General features: G+C 45.0%; 1 protein-coding gene across 1 annotated transcript; it reads left to right on the top strand.

The window, feature by feature from the left end:
- The first annotated feature begins 15,750 nt into the window (after positions 1–15,750).
- Positions 15,751–20,172, top strand: LOC117272260 (uncharacterized). Its single transcript, XM_033651082.2, has 5 exons — positions 15,751–16,487; positions 18,865–18,924; positions 19,037–19,121; positions 19,203–19,288; positions 19,385–20,172. Exons 1-5 carry the CDS (start codon positions 16,443–16,445, stop codon positions 19,427–19,429), a joined length of 321 nt encoding a protein of 106 aa, XP_033506973.1. The 5' UTR covers positions 15,751–16,442; the 3' UTR covers positions 19,430–20,172.
- The last annotated feature ends 320 nt before the right edge of the window (positions 20,173–20,492 follow it).

Genomic DNA, 20,492 nt, shown 5'->3' on the forward strand with positions numbered 1-20,492 from the left:
GACTTGGGACTTCACAGCAAGACTTGTGAGCCTTGACTAAGGACTTGACTCACAGCTTGTCAGCCTTGACCTAAGACTTGCCTCAGGACTTGTCAGCTTTGACTTAGGACTTTACTTGGGACTTGTCAGCCTTGAGTTGGGACTTGACTTGGGACTTGTCAGCGTTGACATAGGACTTGACTTTGGATTTCTCAGCTTTGACTAATGACTCGCCTCAGGACTTGTCAGCCTTGAGTTGGGACTTGACTTGGGACTTGTCAGCATTGACATAGGACTTGACTTTGGATTTCTCAGCTTTGACTAATGACTCGCCTCAGGACTTGTCAGCCTTGACTTAAGACTTGACTCAGGACTTGTCAGCGTTGACTTGGGACTTGACTCAAGATTGTCAGTCTTGAGTTGGGACTTGATTTGGGATTTCTCAGCTTTGACTCATGACTCGCCTCAGGACTTGTCAGCCTTGACTTAAGACTTGACTCAGGACTTGTCAGTCATGACCTAGGACTTGACTTGGAACTTGTGAGCCTTGACTTGGAACTTGACTCAGGACTTGTCAGTGTTGACTTGGGACTTGACTTAAGACTTGAGATCCTTGACTTAGGACTTGACTTGGGACTTCACAGCCTTGACTTGGGACTTGTCAGCCTTGACTTGGGACTTGACTTGGGACTTGTCAGCCTTGACTTGGGACTTAACTTGGGACTTGTCAGCCTTGACTTGGGACTTGACTTGGGACTTGTGGCATTAAAACTTGTCCTGCTGCTGCTGCGTAAATACTTGCTCTGAGAGGAATTAATAATAAACAAAAGAGAAAAATGTAAAAGTTGATTTTAATGATGGATCTCTAGATTTGCTGATATACTGTCTGGTATCTGTTTACGTAGCTGGAGACCTTATTTGGATTCAGCCAATCAAATCTTTGCATAAAGTGATGTCACGTTGTATCAGAGCCACACTGAGCCAGACGGCAGCGACACAACACGAGGGCCACAGACTTTAAACAGCTACATGAGCTCTCCTGCTGAAGGCTCGTTCTCTGAGTGACAAACCTGTCGTCCTGAATGTGGACTTGTTGATCGAGTCACCGAACAAACACTGACCAGGATGAAGTGCTCTGCTGTCATCAGTGTCTCAGCTGCAGCACATCACACAGCCTGGAACCCTGCACACGTCTCTGCGCTCCGGTGAAGCCTCATTTCCATTGTATGGTTCAGCTCCACTCGACTTGACTCGACTCACACTTGGTACCAGGTCCTTTAGTCTGTTTTTTTCACTGTGGATAGTACCCCTCAGTGTAGGCAGGACTCTCTGCTGATCACCATGGCAACGCAGCGCGAAACTGCATTGATGTCATCTTCAACGTGACACCAGCTGAATCCTTTCATGGGCAACCACACAGAGTAGTGTACTCCGTTGTAGTGTACGACGTAGTGTACAGCGTAATGTACATAGTATATGGTGTAGTGTACATAGTGTGTGACGTAGTGTCCGCAGTTTATAGCACAGTTTACGTAGTGCACAATGTTATGTACAGAGTGTACAGCATAGTGTACGCTGTAGTGAATGTAGTGCACAGCGTAATGTACAAAGTATGTGTAGTATAAATAGTGTGTGACGTAGTGCACATAGTTTACAGTGTAGTTTACGTAGTATACGATGTTATGTACATAGTGTACAGCATAATGTACGTAGTATATGGCATAGTATAAATAGTGTGTAATGTAGTGTACGTAGTTTACAGTGTAGTTTACGTATAATACGTTATGTATGTAGTGTATAGCGTAGTGCACAGCAGAGAGTACAGCATAGTGTACTTAGCGTGTGACTCAATGTACGTAGTTTACAGCATAATATACATAGCATATGGCGTAGCGTACATAGTGTGTGACAAAGTGTACATAGTGCACAGCATAGTGTAATTAGTGTACAGCGCAGTATACGTAGTGTACAGTGTAGTTTATGTAGTGTGCTTAGCGCACGGCGTAGTGTTTAGCGTAGTGTACATAGTTAACAGTGTAGTTTACGTAGTGTATGATCTTATGTACAGAGTGTACATCGTAGTGTACTTAGTGTGTGACAAAGTGTACGTAGTTTACAGCATAATATACATAGCATATGGCGTAGCGTACATAGTGTGTGACAAAGTGTACGTAGTGCATAGCATAGTGTAATTAGTGTACAGCGCAGTATACGTAGTGTACAGTGTAGTTTATGTAGTGTGCTTAGCGCACGGCGTAGTGTTTAGCGTAGTGTACATAGTTTACAGTGTAGTTTACGTAGTATACGATGTTATGTACATAGTGTACAGCATAATGTACGTAGTATATGGCATAGTATAAATAGTGTGTAATGTAGTGTACGTAGTTTACAGTGTAGTTTACGTATAATACGTTATGTATGTAGTGTATAGCGTAGTGCACAGCAGAGAGTACAGCATAGTGTACTTAGCGTGTGACTCAATGTACGTAGTTTACAGCATAATATACATAGCATATGGCGTAGCGTACATAGTGTGTGACAAAGTGTACATAGTGCACAGCATAGTGTAATTAGTGTACAGCGCAGTATACGTAGTGTACAGTGTAGTTTATGTAGTGTGCTTAGCGCACGGCGTAGTGTTTAGCGTAGTGTACATAGTGATGAATGTGACGACTTTAAATGGGAAGAGGAAATTTAATATTTATCTTCCATACATCGGTTAATATTTCCAATTAATGGTCAATTTGTAATTCTGAGTTGATACGTTTATATTTACTTTAACTGTGTGAGCGAATCAAGTGTTTGCAGTGATTCCACTGAATGAATGGATTTTATTTTAAACGCAGACACAGCCGAGTCTCAATAGAATAAAATCTAATGGGGGGAAGTAAATACTCTGAAGTGATTTTTAACAAAGCCGACGTTTGGTATGAAGAAGTGAGTGTTGAGGAATGATTGTAAAAGCAGCACGGTGTGTTTGGCACAAAGGGAACCTCGTACAAAGACACCTCGAGGCGATAATCACTGATCTGTCTCCTCCACCCTCCATCCTGTCTCCTCCATGTAATGTCATACATCAGCCATAATGTCCTTGCCAGGCTAATCGATACAGAGAGAAAGAGAGGGAGCATTAATTCAAAGCAAGGAAGTGAGAACAGAGGGGGGGGGGGGGGGGGGGCAGAGTCATGTGACCCTGTGAAGGAAGACGAAGGGACAGACAGAGGAAGAGTCTCATTGGCTGTTGGTTATTAAAGAGGACAACAGGATGAAGAAAACAACCTCTGTCACTGTCAGTGGACACATTAAAAAGTTGACAGCTGAACATGTAACAGTGACACCGTGTTCGTTAATGAGCCTCCGCTCCGTGGTGATTCGATGCCGTCCAGACTCCGATGCTGGTGACGCGTCAGTCAGTTTTAGTTGTTCTGTCTCAACACACCTTCCTGTCCTTAAAGAGCCCCCGTGGTTTGACCTTTCACCTCACTGCAGTGATGACATACAAGCTATTAACACTGGGGCTGGGCGAAATGGCAGAAATATTATCACGATAATTTTCCCCGTATTGATCGCTATCGATGTTTATCACGATATAATTTGATCATGCTGCGAGTTTGAAAAGTGTCCTGATAATAACGTTTGACACACGGCACCTTGTCTGGGGCCAGATTTGGCCTTAGGGCCATAAGTTGAGCAAGGCAAGGCAAGTTTATTTGTATAGCACAATTCAACACAAGGTAATTCAAAGTAATTTACAGAGACATTAAAAGCAACAAGACACAATTTAAAACAATAAAAACAGTCGATTAATAAGGGAAATAGAAATTGAGAATGATAGCGATAATAATAAAACACAGTAACATAAAATAAAAACAGGCTCAATACATTGAACAGTCAGGATAAGAAAAGAAGTAGAATAATAAAAGGCATAAATCAGCAGTGTGTAGTTAAAAAGTACGGGCAGTAGAATACAGCAGGTAAGTATTTAATCTAAGAGTACGCTTCAGTAAACAATAGTGTTTTTAGCCTTGATTTAAAGGAGCTGACAGTTTGAGCAGACCTCAGATCTACAGGAAGTTTGTTCCACAGGTGAGGAGCATAATAACTGAATGCTGCCTCACCTTGCTTGGTTCTTGTTCTTGGAACACACAACAAACCAGTTCCAGATGACCTAAGGGGTCTGGATGCTTCGTAGGGAACCAGTAGATCAAGCATGTATTTTGGTCCGAGACCATTCAGGGCTTTGTAGACCAGCAGTAAGATTTTAAAATCTATTCTTTGACTCACAGGAGGCTGGTGTAGCGATTTAATGACCGGTGTAATATGGTCTAGTTTCCTGGTGTTTGTAAGGACTCTGGCGGCCGCGTTCTGAATCAGCTGCAGCTGTCTGATTGATTTTTTATTAAGGCCTGTAAATAAGCCATTGCAATAATCCAACCTACTAAAAATGAATGCATGAATAAGTTTTTCCATGTCTTGTTTAGACAGAAACCCCTTAATTCTAGCTATATTTTTCAGGTGGTAATAGGCAGATTTAGTAATAAACTTTAAATGGCTGTTGAAGTTCAGGTCTGAGTCAATAATAACACCAAGATTTCTGGCTTGATTTGTAGCTGTCAATGACATAGAGCCAAGGTGGGCGCTGATCTTTGCCCTTTCATTTCTAGGGCCAAAAATTAATACCTCTGTCTTTTCTGGATTTAGCTGGAGAACATTCTGGCACATCCAGTCATTGATTTGAGTACACAGCTGTACTTCAACAAACACATACAGTGTGTTATTAACCATTAATTCAATGTTTAAAAAGTGCTTATAGATGTGAAATTAGGTGGTTTAAGAAAGTGAAAATGAAATGTTTCACCACTGCATTAAAAATATCTCTAAATACTTCAGTTCCCATGAGCCTCATCAGACTTTAGAGATCTAAAATCTGACAGTGAATGTTTCAGTTTCTGAATTTAACCACTTCTACAAAGATTAACCTCTAACTTCACTTCAGCTGCACACACACACAGAATCAACTCTCTGATTGGATGTTTGTCACCAAAATGGCACCTTTAACTTTTTCTTTCCTGTCTCAGATTATTCTCCCCTCAGTGTTCTCTCTGGTACAAACAGCCAAAGCCTGGAAGAGCTTCTGATCCATCACAGTGCTGAAAGACTCCGACAGACAGACAGCTGACGGTCTCTGTCGGACCTCATGAACCTGCTCACTTTGTTGTTTATACATGGAGTACAACTCGATGTTGAGACACCAGAGGAAGTCAACGTCAGACGAGCCCTCTGCACTTCCTCTTGTGCCAGATTACACAGGTTACACACTGTTACCACACACTTTCACAGCCAATGTGCACGACATGTTGTGCTTTATTTCACACGAAACGTTAAAGGAGCATTCAGTGATTTTTGACAAAAACATGACTAAAGAAATACTTTATTTTGACTGACTGTGAACGACCTGCAGACTCAGTTAAGCAGCAGTGTGAACTGGTCGGTCTGAGCTCGACTCAAGCCGGCTGATGGTGTCACCTGACACTCAGCTGGTCAAATGGCTGGCGGCTGGTTTTAAAGCACGTCAACTGTTTCAACAGCCAATCAGCTTGTAGTGAAGTCTGCTGGTCAAGTCAAAATGACCGCAGACGGCGTGTTGGCTTGCTGCAGCAGGTGCTCCGTCCCCACAGAGCCCTCTGTTTCTGTCCTCACGGTGTGCCGGTGTCGGATGTTGGGTCGCTGCTGCTGCTGGCTGTATGTGCTTATGCCCCGCCCACACACACATTCTCATTGGCGTATTGATTATGAATACAGTCCATCTGATGCTGGTTTTGTTTCATCACTGTAGCCAGTATCTCACTATCACTATCCTCATTCAGATTTTAAGAAGCTACAAATTATATTCAGCCACAAAATAAGTTGTTGACTAGAGATGATACGCCGTCTCATCGTGGTCACTTCCTGTCATCCAGCAGATTTTTACAGCATTACAGAATGGTGCATTGACAGTAGTTGCATGTTCCAACTCATCTTGTTGCGAATCTTTGGTCTGAACTGGGCTTAAGTGGTGGTGGTCACTGGTTTGAGTCCCAGATGGAGACCTCTGGTGCATACAAAAAGACCTCTGGGGCCAATTCAAGTCGAGGCTGCAGCAGCAAAACTTTAAATACACATTTGTATCATTAATAGTACCTCTGATGCCCCTAAATAATAAATCAGCCCAATAAAGAAAATATTTTAAGTTGATGAGGGAGATTTTTTCCATTTCAGATCCGTCTGTAGAATTATGTTTTTTCCCCAACACCTTTGGGATGTCCTGAAACACCGACTGTGAGCCAGACTTCGTCTCCCAACAGCCAGTAAACCAGCAGAGTGGAGTGTTGTGGAGTTGCAGCAGCACATTAATGAACACGGTGTCACTGTTACATATGGACGTCCTGTAAACATGGCGGCAGCAGCTCTCTCCTTGGTGAGAGAACTTGCCTCTCCAGGGAGGTGGCTCAGGTGTTCATCCAGGCACCTCTCGTCTCCCACCTGGACCACTGCGACTCTCCGCTCACCGTCTGCTTCCAGACCTCTGCAGGTCGTCCAGATTGCAGCCTGCTGTCGGGTGTTTCTTTTTTCCCCCAGCAACACCAGTCCTCTTCTGGCTCTCTGCTGCAGCTCATGTCCAGTTCAAGACTCTGATCTGCAGACAGCAGTAAGGGGACGACTGGCCACTCCATCTCGGTCAAACCCTTCTCTGCTCTGGTCCCCAGGTGGTGGAATGAATTCCCCCCTTTTCAAAATCCTGTTGGTGTCACCCACACTTTAAAAAAATAAAAATTCAGCCACAAAAGTCATGCTTAATACGCTGCTGTTTGGACAGCTGTCACATCCTGACTGAGAGTGTGAACTGAGCTGCTGATTTTCTCTGATATACTAAAAAAAAATGCCACAGAGGAGCATCATATTCAGCATTTTAAGTAATATTCTGGCAAATTTTAAAGTCCAGTCCCTTTGGAACCAGCAGTAAGTCTTCAGACATGGTACCTAGACCCTCGGTGTGTTCAGACAGTCCTCTTAAATGTGGGCGGGGTTGTTGTCACTCACTGCTCCGTCCAGCACTCGCTGTATTTCCTCATCAGCGGTGACACAGATGGAAGTCTGCACCTGGTTTATCGTCCACAGAACGAGGCTGCACGCCCACATTTTCACAACAAAATAGAACAGGCTGCAGTGAGAGTCTCTCTCCATGGGATATTTAAAAATAGCAGCTTTGTGCATTTAGTCCTTCTCAGGCAAGCTCAGGGGTTTAGTGTTGCTGTAGCCCACAGGAAGTGAGGATTAGAATATATGACCTTCACATAATCCGCTCCAAATGAATCTATATTTTTAAAGTCATTACTAAAAGTGTGTGTCATATAAAAACTAAAGTGATGGTCAAAGTTGTCACAGTGAAATTTAAGGTGTGCTGATGGATTCACGTCATCAACTCATGCATTGAGTAACATTACAAGTTAACGTTCCACCTTAAAAGTTGCCGGCAGTCGGCCCAGTGAATGAAGTTATTTCTTCTCAGACTCCAGCTGCTGTGAGAGGCAGCAAAAGAAAACAAGAGTATTTTGAAAAACAGACGATGCATGTAACAGGCAGAAGTTGATATGGCGTCCCAACACACCCAGGGTACCTTGCATGTTGTATCTCGCAGTGGAAAGTCCATGACCACATAGCAATATGTGACGAGGTCGGAGTGAGAATGTGTTGCTGAACCCGATGCTTTTGTTGACATCCTGCCGTTGGTTGCGGCATCCTGGAACATCAACAGCAGACGCAGGGGGATACATAGCGCGAAATATGTAGACGTGAAAGTCCGCTGACAAAGCAGCCACGTGTTATGAGAATGTGTTGAAAATTCACACTGGAACAGCGAACAGTGGGCTCCCAGGGGACAGTCCTGACTTTGTTTGACCCATCACCTCCCCTCCTGCCCTACAGGGACTTTCTTGCTGTTTTGACGGTATCAGCCGGTGCTGGTGTATATCATACTGCTGCGAAAGGTGCCTCTGACATAGTGGTGGTATTTGATGAGTTGGTAACGAGCTTAAACAATCACAAAAAACAAATATATTTACAGAAAAAAAATCATATTTAAATGTACAATCAATGATCATTTTTAATGTCCATGATTAAATATTCTTTAAATATGCTAAGGTAACAGCAACAGCGAAACTGACACTGACATAAACTTTATTTCATTTCTAAAATAGTTTGGTTGTTGCTTTTGTTTTTGGTTCTTTCTTTTTTCTAGATGTTTTTTATATTTTGCATCTAAGTTGGATTAAAATTAGCTTTAAAGATTGTTGTGATGTTACATATATGGAGCTGACTGCACCAGAACAGATATAAATGTGAGTCTCTGATTGATCGTCTCTTTGAAATCACATTAGCAAACCTCACAGTGCCTCTGCTGTCACGTGAAACTCTCCTGTATTTTTGTCTAAAACTTAAAACCTTCTTTATATTCAGCCATAAGTGGAGGTTCAAGATACCAGGCTGAAGTCGCTGATACGACCTTGTGTTGTTGACTGTCTGCTGGAGGCGTCCACTTCACTGCGTCGCTGCAGCACGTTCAAACATGTCGGAGGAGCTCAGACACCAGAAACACTTTATCAGCTGCTTCTCTTTTCTTACTCATCTGTTTTCTCTCACTGGTTTCCCTTTCGGTGAGCTCTCAGGTGTGATGAGAGGAGCTGGATGACAGAGCAGGAGAACCAGAAACAGAACCAACTCAAAGTGTCTCTCCTCTCTTCTTGTTCAAGCACTGTCTAGTCGTGTAGACCAGATTTATCCCCTCCAGGCTGAGCTGCAGCAGCCCGGATTAACTCTGAACCTGGATTAGTGTCAGCTCTGAGCCTCCAAATATTTAAACTCCAGTTTAAACACTCTTCATTCATGAACTTAGCACCGAGTTGACTTGATTTAATATTCAAAAACGCCTGTATTTCTGAGGTTGAGCAAAAGGAGGCCGAGGTTTATGATAACTCTTAGTTCTCTGCTTCTGACTCTTGGATTATTTATTCAGGTGAAACCATGCTGCAGTGATGGTTGTCTGACGGATCATCTGTTGTCAGTAATCATTTATTTTTGGATAAAATCATTGAGTATTTGTTGATTTAAAGTTTATTAGTGTAGCACCTGTCAACAACTGGCACCTTCACAGAGTTATACATAAACAAAGCAAAAATATGAGCTGGTCTCTCCCCGAAGTCATCGGAATCTGGCGCTTGGACGGTGATTTGCAGCGTCAGAAACCAACAAAAAATACATCCTTTACATCAGCATAATACACGGCCGTTTGCTGTTATAGTTTAACAGTGACCAGCTGCATCAGGAGGAAATGCGGCAGGACGAAAGTTAAGGCTGCAAAAGTCCGACGGGAGCGGGTGGGAGGGGTGGTGGATGGGTCCAACATACACTGACTTTTACCCAGGAGAGTGATGTTCATGTCCCGTAAGAGTCTAAAGCCGTCTGTTGTTTGTTCCTAAACCTAACCACGCTTTTATTGCCTAAGCCAAGCCATGTGTTTGTTGTTGTAGTGCTTTTATTTTGAAAGAGACTGTATGTAAACATTAAATTTCCTGTGAAAACAGAGGAGTATCTTGAAAGAAGACAACACGACACGGTGTCCCAGAATGTCAACAACCAACGCACCCAGGTTACTAAGGATAGACCGATACATCGGCCGGCCAATATATCGGGCCGATATTTGAGTTTTTTTTACTTGTATCGGCATCGGCCGATTTATTTTTCCCTGGCACTTTTTTTCATTTGAAAATATGTGGTTAAGTTGAACAAAGCTGTTGAATCCTACTGTGTACAGTAGTTGTTGTTTTCATGGGTGCAGATCCCGGGGGGATGGGGGGGACATGTCCCCCCCAAATTCTGAAAAACACAAATTGTCCCCCCCAATTCTAAATAGCTTAAATGATTGAAATTGAACAAATGTATACAGTAGTCCTATATACTGGGAGAAAGGGAAGATGATGAGGAGAAATGGGAATCCGTGAGAGGCGAGAGATGAGAACGTGAGTGGACATAACATGCCTGAGACCCTGAAACTAGAAGTAGCATTAACTAACAGCGAAGCAGTGAAAAGGAGGGTGATGGCTGGTTCCATGTACTACTGGCTGTTTAAGAGAAATAAACAGTAAAGGTAAGCATATGATTCTCTTTGTAGTGCTTTTTGAATGACTTGGTGATGGTGATGAGCTTCTATGAAATCGTGAAATATGCTGGCAATCTCAAGCGCTCTGTGGGCATGATTTGCTCGCGTGCAATTAAAAAAAAATCACAACTGACTGTGTCCCCCTCAAACTTGTCATCAGATCTGCACCCATGGTTGTTTTATTTATGCTTCAGCTTAAATATTTGTTTATTTTATAAAGACATTACTGGAAGATTTAAGAGCACTGAACTCTTTTTTTTATTTGAATGTGTAATAATAATAATAATAATATTCTACCTGTTCTACCTCAACTTTCCATCTTGTTTTAGTATTTTTTACTGTTCAATAAATGTTTCTTATTTTAAACTTGAGACCTGTAATATTTGTTATCATTGTGTCATTTTTTTTAATGTAAATTGAGGGAGCAAAAGCAGTATCTGCCCCAAATATTGGCTCAAGAAAATCGGCAGTCCATAATCGGTCATCGGCTAAGGGTGATGGAAAAAAATCGGTATCGGCATCGGCCCTAAAAAATCCATATCGGTCTATCCCTACAGGTTACCTTGCACGTCATATGTGGACGTGGAAAGTCCATGACCAAGCACGTCAATATGTGACCAGGTCGGAGTGAGAATGTGTTGAAAATACACGAACATATGAAGTTTGATTTATGGTTAAATTTAAATGTGATTCAAGTATTTTAAGCAAAGTTACACAACGTCTTTGTGATGGTTTTCCTTGTTGGTGCAGCTCAGCCTGAAAGTGCCTTAATGCACATTTAGTTCCCGTCATTTTTCAGAGGGTCAAGACCGTAAAAATAATGGACAAAGCTATCGTGACATCACCCATTGGTTTGTGCGCTCCCATTTTGAAGCCTTAAATTTGGCCTTCCAACCATCACCATCCGAGTTTTTTGGAGCCACGAGTGACCATTTTTGGATGAGACGAGAGGGTGGAGCTGTGGAGGAGCGAGGGGTGGATCTGTCTGAAAAGCTGAGGCCATTATCAGCCTTAATAAAATGAAAACAGGTGAGTTATGTGTTTTAGTCCCTGTACAGTTGTCATGAATGTTGAAATTATCTACAGAGACCAAACTGTTTATTGTACCAGACTGTAAACATGTTTATTTATATATACATAAATAATATGCAAAATTTATACATATTTGCTGTAAAGTTTTCACGATTTTATGAGAATACTTTGACTGTGGACAGAACAGGTGTGACGTTTTGACAAATGTGTGCGACCCACTGCAGGAGATTTAAAAAGCAGCTGTTAGCAGTTAGCAGCTAACTCAAAAAAGAAGCTGAAAATGTCCACAAATAGTAAAAACAATGAGGTCCAGGAGCTCCTGACCCTCCGAGCAGAGGACAAGATCAGCTGCCATATAACAGGGGCACTACATGACTGTTATTGACATGTTATGTCATTGTTATTGTTTATAAAACTCTGACACGTATGTTATATGTCACACTAGAGGCCGATACTGTTGTGTTCAACGTCATGCCATGGTTGTCTGAGGGGACCTGAATACAGCTTTGGAGGCGGGGCCCTGTTCATTCCTATGAAAGCAGCTCATTGGTGCGTGAAGCCAAAATGGTTCAACTGCCACATATGAAATTACCCAAATGTCCAGTGCGGCTTCCACTCTGGAAGCGGCTGAGTGGCTCCTTCCATTGGTTTAGCGCTCTGTTAACTTGAATGGGGATAAAATAATTTGATTGTGTGGCTCTCTTTGGCTTTCCAAGTGTTATCTGACCGAAGTGATTACTTCACGGGGTGATGATGCTCAAAAAATATATCCACTGATTTATAGACGTCTCTTTCACAATGTAAGTCAATGGGAAAAAGTCTTTTGGGCTGCAGGGCATCATGTGACGGTGTAATTACACTGTTTGGGGCGGCCTGGTCCACGAACATCACGACTGCGCAGACTCTGGCTCCGAATCATGTCACCAGAGGAAGATGGAAGTGGCCATATCAGGAATGTTTTAGTTTCATCTCTGCACAGTGTGGACGTGGAGATGCATCGTCCATCTTTACATACAGTCTATGATCCCAGTACGCAACACTATAACATATATCTGCTAACATTAAATCTCTTGTCCATCAACAGGGAGCCGGCAGAGCGTCGGCTGTGTTCTGGCACCAGAGGACCAAACACTGCCCAGCATGGCCACATTAACCTGTTAAGGGGCCTCAGAGCACAAACATGGTTGTTTGGCCCCAATTATAACTAAAATAACTACGGTCTTAAAGCTATGTTTTGACACAGGGCCCCTCAGCAGGACGGGGCCACAAGATTAAGTAGTGATCCCAGACCTGTCTCAGTTCACATTGTACTTCAGGGGTGCAAATTCCCAAACAAAACTGCACTTAATCAAATTATGTACAAGCAACTGACACACAGTGAACCCGGGGCTTTAGGGGGGCCCTCTGTGTCTGGGGCCCCCGGGGCAGTCACAATGTAAGTCTGAGCGACCAGCACTGGCCCGTGTTAGGCTGACAGATTTGTGTTCGCAGGATCAGCTGCGTCTTTTTAGTTTGTCATTTGTTGGGTGAATGAAGTCAGCTGGGACAGACGGTGGAAGCAGTGGTGTTGATACTGTTATGGGTTTATTCTGAATCCAGGTCAGAGTCCTGCACCGGGCAGGTGCCCACAGGTAACCCACGAATAAGTTGTGAAACACCTTAACTTTCATCCTTGTCCCGCTGTGTTTCCCCCTGATACCGCCAGGCGCCGTCAAACTGTTACAGCAACTGGCCACATATATTGGTGATGTATTGGCGACATATTGACGTGCTTGGTCATGGACTTTCCACGTCCACATACGACGTGCAGGGTACCCTGGGTGTGTTGGTTGTTGACGTTCTGGGATGCCGTGTCAAGTTCTATTTCAAGATACACTTCTGTTTAACGTTTAGATACAGTCTCTTTCAAAATAAGTGCACTACGTCGGTACAACACCGCCAAATGACTTTTTTTTTTCTTCAACAACAAAAACACGGGTGGGATGAGAAAAAGAGAACAGGGTTTGGCTTTAGATTGTTACGGGACGCAAACACCGCTGTCTTGGCTGAAAGTCGATGTTTGTTGGATCCATCCACCACGCCTCCCACCTACACTTTCATCCTTGTCCCAGTGCGTTTCCCCCTGATGCCGCCAGGCACCGTTAAACTATAGCAGCAACTGGTCACGTCGTTGGTTTCTGGCGCCAAAAGTCACTGCCCAAGCGCCGAATTTTGGCGACTTTGGAGTGCGACCAGGTTCTACATTCAGACAGAACTAAATTTACAAAAAGTCCAGTTTGTGCCAGAGTGCGTTCCGACACTCAGTGTGAATATTTCTGAACGCACCACTCGCATCATCGTCCTCCATTGTCTAAAAAAAGCTGAGAGAACTTGCTAGCTAAAGCTAGCTGATGTCTGTGGAGAATTGTTTTGCCTCCAGCTAAGCCCCGCCCACCCAAAAAACCTTCAAACTGTTTACTAACAGTAGAAGGGCCCATAGCCCTCTTATTCCTTCATCACTGCTCTGTCAAACAGTTCGTTCTCTGGTTTTGTGTCACCTGGATTATTGCTCGGTTAGCTGGTCGTCTAAACAGTTAATAGGAAAATTACAAGTAGCATAAAACAAGGCTGCCAGACTTATTCTCAACTGTCCCCCTTTGATGAGTACAATTGATATGCATTAATTTGGGTTGGCTCCATGTCGAGAAAATTTTTATAGTGTTGTGAATAAACAATCTCCACAATTTCTTGCTCAAAAGATAATCTACACCAATGAAATTCATTCACACTTCACAAGAGCTGCCAGCAATGAGCATATAATTCTGCCACGTCCTAAATCCAATTTCATGAAGAAATCAGTTTTGTATAGAGCCACAAGTTTATGGAATCTACTCCCAAGATAAATTCACAGAACCAGAGACAGGAATTGTTTCAAGAGAAAACTGAGAATACATTTGCAATCTAATTATTTGAGTTAATTCATTTGTTGCAAGTCTGTCATTTATTTTTCTCTGCTTTTGTCTTTAATCTTTTTTAATATACTCCATTTCATTATTTTTCAGTTATGTATTCTTGTTTGTATACTTTTTGTATTATGTTATGAGTTTTATGACTATGGACCCCAGGAAGACTAGCTGTTCGTCCAGGTGTCAGCTAATGGGGATCCATAAACAAATAAACAAATAAACAAATAAATAGCATCATGTGACGGGGCCCAGAAGCTGCAGTACCACTGTTTGGACACTACGAAAATTGGCTTCAAAGCCTGGCGCACGTCCTGGGGCCCTAGTGGTTATTTGGGTACAAAAAGACGAGTGACATCACTCAGACTGCTGCTTTGGAGCCCCAACGTCAATTCAAAATTAAAAATAAAAACCTTCCCAAAACAGTAACCAAAATTTGTGCCACCCTTTACAATTTTTCACTGTACTGTACTTGTCACTCTTTCAGCTGTGACGAGGTGCTTCATGCGTGTTGTGTTGTGCCGGTCGCAGTGCGGCTCTCAGAAGTGGTGCAGTTTTAATCTGAACGTTAAAAATAAGCGTGTTAATTTTCCAGCGTGAAGGTACCACACACTCAAAACACGGTCAGAGGGATGCAGTTGGGAGGCAGAGTTTGGTTCTGATGAAGGATCACTTACTGCTGCCGCTGCTCTCTCAGATACCTGATTAAATATTTTATAACTGGGCTCAATGAAACACGAACAGCTCCGCTTTTCCAAACAGTTGCACCTGATGACTGTGGCGCTCAGAGATCATGGCGCTAACAGGCGCCTTTCCTCGGCAGCAGATAGGAAAGGTAACATGTGAGGAAGAAGCTGTAGTGAAACTCTACACTGATGCTCCACAGTCCGGATCCATGATCCGGAGCCGCAGCTTGCAGCGCGCCGACGTGAGCCCAGTTTGAATTGACGGACGTCCTTGGAAGCCAATCGGCGCACGCCGTGCGCCAAAGCCGTGTTTATTCCACTTAGCCGACCAATCGGAGTCGTCCTCGGCGGCTGAGTGCGTCATCAGAGCAGAATGTGAATGTGGGCTGCCTGTTAGCGGAGCACACTCTGCTCCCATCCCCCCATCCCGAGCGAGCAATGGCGGCCGCTTTTGTGCCGCTTTGTCCTTCTCATGTTCAGATAAAAGCCCAGTGTAAACTCGGTAAGGAAAAATACCTGTTTGCCCTTGTGTTTATAAGAATGCGTGTCAGTTCATGAGCACAGACTTCTGTTTCTCGCACTTTTGTCTCATCGCATGTCTGTTATGTCGCACTGCCTCTTTTTCTCCCTCCTCCACGACGGGGGCATTTCGTGGGCTCTAACAATGGAGACGGAGGAAATGAGGCCACCGGCACTGTGACTGCTCCCGCTCACTGACCCGGCCTGCACACACTCCACCACCGCTTTCTACACATTTATTCCGACTGTTTATTCGTGCGTCGACCTTGGCGCACGAATTTATGGACTGTTATGTAAAAAAAAAAAAAAAAAAAAAAAAACAACTCAAGAGCGTCAAGTGCGCACACAGAGCTGAGTTTCAAACATGGGCGTCGGGGAGGGGAGGGGCGAGCAGCCGACGATCAGGGGCTGCGATGAGACATGGCGGCGGTGCTCCACATTTACATTTGCGCCTTTTATGTGATTGATGGCGCTCATGAGGCGACTGTAACGTTTTAAAAACGCTCTAATCCACCAGCTCTGTCCGAGCCTCGACATATTTGCCTCTCAAGACTTTATTCCCTCGTCGCTCCGGTGGGCGGGAGAAGCGAACCGGTGTCGCCGCTTGACTCGACCAGATGCACATCAATCAATCAATCTGTGACACTACGTCAACGCAAGCGCCTCCTATTCGATATGTTTAGTGCGTAATTCGGTGTAAACTGAAAGAATGTCGGCTCTCCAGTGTTGAAACGGCGCTAACGTTACAGTTTGAGTCCGTTTGTCCGGTTTAATCGGTACGTTTATTGTTTTTGTGGGAGAAAGGACGGTTGCAGCGGCGGACAGGAGGGGGGCGTGGCCTCGGGGTTTAGAAATTCTATCCATTGTTCCACTCCAACGCGCGAAGAGAACACCTCTGTGGAGCTGTCAGCCAATCAGCCGCCGCCGAGCTCCTCCGAGCGCCGCCCACCAGCCTATATTAAAGGCTCGGCCGTCACCAGCGCTGGCCACTGGCACAATATAATAGCGATTGATCCACTAACCGAGGAGAGGGATTTACTTTATTCAACCTTTCATTTCAGCCGTCCTTTATTTTATTGAACTAAAACAATGGCAGACACAGAAGTTAACACCGACTCGGGGATCACAACCAAGGTAAGCCGCCTCACACCTTCACCGGAGCCGCTTCCCGCTGAGCTCCTCAGCAGAATAAAGCTCTCCAGCCTGTAACCTAGATTTAAAAAAAAAAAAAAAAAGAAAAAACATTCGTCGGGGCTTCGCGCTCATTCGGACTCGGAGGAGTCTGCGCCGGTGGGACACACCGGAGGGGGGACAGAGACGGAGGGGCAGCCGGTGTTTTTCTCTAAAATGTCCCAGAGATGAAGCGGGGGGTCTCGGAGCCGCATCATGGAAACAGGCTGCGCCGCGTCTCATTGTCCGGAGAGTAACAGTCTGCGCGGGTTCTTTGTTTATACAAGCGGCTCGGTTCTCCGCGCACTAACGCGCTCAGCAGGTCCGGACCGAAACACGGAGCCACACGAGCCGCTCCGACACACACTCACACCGCTTTTTGGGCTCTTTATCCGCCGCCGCTCTGAAAGCTGAGAAGACGCGCCTATTTATTCCACATCTCTGCGTAATGCCAATTAATTCTCAGATTAAATCCCGCGTCCAGTTTAAGAGAGACATCCCGGGTGGTGGTATTAATGGAGCGGGGACGAGCTGCCGGGACCGAGCAGCGGGATTTCGTTCGGCTCTCCAGCTGGGTCTGTGCTGTGGAGTTTGAATGGAGGACGGAGAGGCAGGCAGGCAGGCGGTGCGTAATTCACACCAGTGTCAACTTTCGGAGCTCTCCACTTTTTTTCCCGATTCCCATTTGTTTGTTTTTAAAAGGCACCGGCGGGCCTGCCTGCACCGCCCGACCCGGTTTGTTTACCGACTCCGGAAGGTCGGCTCCTGCCGCCGCTGCTGCCTGAACGGGCTCTGCTTATTCAGCCTCCGTTTACCGGAGTGTGGTGATACGCGCACGGCGAGCCGCGGCTTCCGCTTTTTCGTCAGTATATCTGAGCATGTTTGCAGCGCGCGTTTGTGTCTCAGGGGGAAAGTTTTTCTTTCTTTTTCTGTAACGCAGCCCACTTCTCTCTCCCCGTGTGTGTGTGTGTGTGTGTGTGTGTGTGTGTGTGTGTGTGTGTGTGGAGGTGTGATGTGACGGTGCTGGTTTTCCCCTCTTTGTGCTCCGTCGCCGTTTGGCCTCTCTCCTTCTATCTGCCCGTCGTTGTGCTTTTTATGTTAAATGTTAATTTCCGTCCAGTTGGACTTTGGATCACATCGGGTAAAACTTTAATTGCCCCCGCGGGGGGAGTCGGGTCTCCGCAGCAGCGGTCAGGAGAAAAGGATCCAGCCTTTAATAATAAGAGCAGCAGCAGCAGCGATGATCCGCGGAGCTGAATAATTATGAGTGACTCTAACTAATGAACATATGGAGAAGGTGGGGAGGGAAAAGTTGGGGCCTGGTATTAACGCTCATAATCCGGGGTGCCTGTTCAGCCACTATTTATAGTTGTGGAGCATTTTTACGCACAAGCGCCTTTTTACGCACAGTCGGTGAGTGCGCGAGCGGAGCCTCGGAACCTCATTTGTCTCCTGCCAAGGAGCCTCAGATGCTCCTAAACAGCTTAATGGGTTTTCAGCAATAAGATTTTGTAAAGCAATTAATCAATAACAGTGTATGTGTTGGGTGTGTGGGGCGTGCGTGCGTGCGTGCGTGCGTGCAGCGGGGATAATAGGCTGTGAACGGACGGTGTCGACAAAACGAGGAAACCGAGCGCTATTAATAGGCTCGACGGGCGGTTTTCCGGTTTAAGTGGAGCACAAAAAATCCCCGAAGGTGTTTTTGACGGTGTGTGTGCGGGCACCGGCCCCGCCGCGCCGCCTTATTTTGGCGTTTCTGGCCGCCTCTCTCGCCTGCCATGTGTCGTCTTCTATTGTCCTCTCCAGCCTCCGTTACAACAAGCGGCCAGCAGCAGCAGCGTGCACCGCGCTCGCCGCCTCCTCCTCCCCCCCCCCCCCTCCCTCCTCCTCCTCCTCCTCCATCACCTCCTCCCCCTCCCTCCCTCCTCCTGCTCTTGCGCCCTCCTGTGTTATTTTAAATGGAGCGGTGCATCCTGGGTTTTGCAGTGCCTCTCCCGGGCGTGTCTCGTGACATATGGCGGCGACGGCTGCCCGCGGAAGACTACAATACCCAGAGTGCCCCGGGGGCCACATCAAAGTATCAGATTACAACACATTAGCGGGGATGGAGTGGGAGGAGGAGGATGGGGGAGGATCTGCAGAGACCAATATGGTGTTTAAATAGGAAGGCTTCATTCTGACAGGCAGAGGGCTGATAAACGTGAAGCTCCCAGCAAGCACTGGGGCTCAGCTAACTAGGCCATTAGGTAGAAGGGCAGGTAGCAGCAGTGAGGAAGGATTATGTTTATTTTTTTGTAGTTTTAAAATTTCCTTTTCTAACATTTGTGTTTGTTTGCATCAGGACCTGAAAGAGAAGAAGCTGGTGGAGGAGAAGAACGGCAAAGAGGTCGCCAACGGGAAGGTAAGCTCCGTCGAGTTAACTCTGCTCGTACATGACTCTGGTGTTCCTCCTGCAGAGAACTTCCTGTCAACTTTCAAAAACTTCAAGTCAGTCACTTATTTCTTTATTCCAGGAGAATGAGGAGAATGGCGAGCCCGACGTAGACGAGGAAGATGATGAGGAGGTGGATGAGGAGGACGAGGAAGATGACGGAGAAGGTAGCTGAAAGATTTTCACTCTTCCTGTATCATTTCTCAATTCTCGCAAAAATCTCACTCTCCTCATCCGCCATCCCGCAGGAGATGAGGAAGACGAAGATGAGGACGACGATGAGATCGAGGGCGGCACAAAACGGGCAGCTGAGGATGACGACGACGATGACGAGGTGAGGCGGCGCCACCTGACCTTGACCGCCGAGAATCTTACGGGTCGGGATCTCGCCCCTTTTTAACTAACCACCCGTCTTCTTCTCTTCCTCCAGGACGACGTCGAAACCAAGAAGCAGAAAACCGACGACGACGATTGATGCGTTTTCCCCCCGCGCCATCCTGCTGAACCACTTCCTGATTCTTCACCTCTGACTGTTTTTAGATGTCACAGGAGGAAGGGCTGGAGGACTGATTTAAAGGAAAAAATAATAATTAAAAAAAATCCAACATGGTCATTAGCAAGTAGAGTTCAACAAACATCTACCACACACACACACACACACACACACACACACATACACATGTACACACATGATCTCCCCTCAAAACTGCAAATTTTCTAGAGGAACCCGCCACCACATCGACGCAGAATCCGGCTTCTCTTCAACAACAACACGAAAGGAGAATTTGTTTGTATTTTTATTTACATTTTATATTTTTGTACATATTGTTCGGAGGGGAGGTCAGTTTCTCTCTCGGCAGCGATCTCGTCAGACCAAATCGGTGCTTCTTTAACGAAAGATTTTACTTGGTTGACCATGTTACGATATCTCAACAGATAACTAGAAAAAACATGTAAAAACAGTTAAAAAATACCATGAAAGAAAACCTCTTAAAGCCGTTGAACTCAGAGCATTCCAGTAAATTTAATGTATGTACTTTAGCTGTACCATAACTAGTTTGTTTGTATGGGAGGGTAAGGCCAAAGAAAAGAGCCTCTTTTCTTTTTCCTTTTTATTTTGTTTTTGTCAGCGACTTTTTGTTTTATGACGGCCTGTTTTGATGTATGTGCGAAGTTTGTTGTTTGACAATAAACCGGACTTTTATTTTGTGAGTTGTACTTTGTATCTCTGCTTGTTTCTTCCTCTCCGCACGGCGGCTGAGTGACGGAGACCCTCGGGTGAAGGTGAACAAATGTTACTGCAGCGTGTTCAGCATTTACTCTGGTACAGCTGCGAGGGACTTTATGCTCCTGCTGCATTACATTTCTTCACAGCTGCAGTTTCTGAGCACTTTGCAGGTGAAACCATGAGCATATAAAACATGTTGCATATTGTAGATGAATCTAGTGGTTCTCAAACTGGAGCTCAGGCCCCGCATGAGGTCGCAGGATAATAAAAATAGATCTTATATCCAGGTGTGGATGAAGTACCTTAAGTA

This window comes from Epinephelus lanceolatus, chromosome 12, assembly GCF_041903045.1.
Source record: "Epinephelus lanceolatus isolate andai-2023 chromosome 12, ASM4190304v1, whole genome shotgun sequence".
Classification (NCBI taxonomy): Eukaryota; Metazoa; Chordata; class Actinopteri; order Perciformes; family Serranidae; genus Epinephelus; species Epinephelus lanceolatus.

What these genes read in the sequence shown, in the direction of transcription:
- LOC117272260 (XM_033651082.2), top strand. Translation starts at nt 16,443, where the DNA reads ATGGCAGACACAGAAGTTAACACCGACTCGGGGATCACAACCAAG. An exon ending in ACTCGGGGATCACAACCAAG is followed by an intron (nt 16,488 to 18,864) that starts GTAAGCCGCCTC and finishes TGTTTGCATCAG; the next exon opens with GACCTGAAAGAGAAGAAGCT. An exon ending in CGAGGAAGATGACGGAGAAG is followed by an intron (nt 19,122 to 19,202) that starts GTAGCTGAAAGA and finishes GCCATCCCGCAG; the next exon opens with GAGATGAGGAAGACGAAGAT.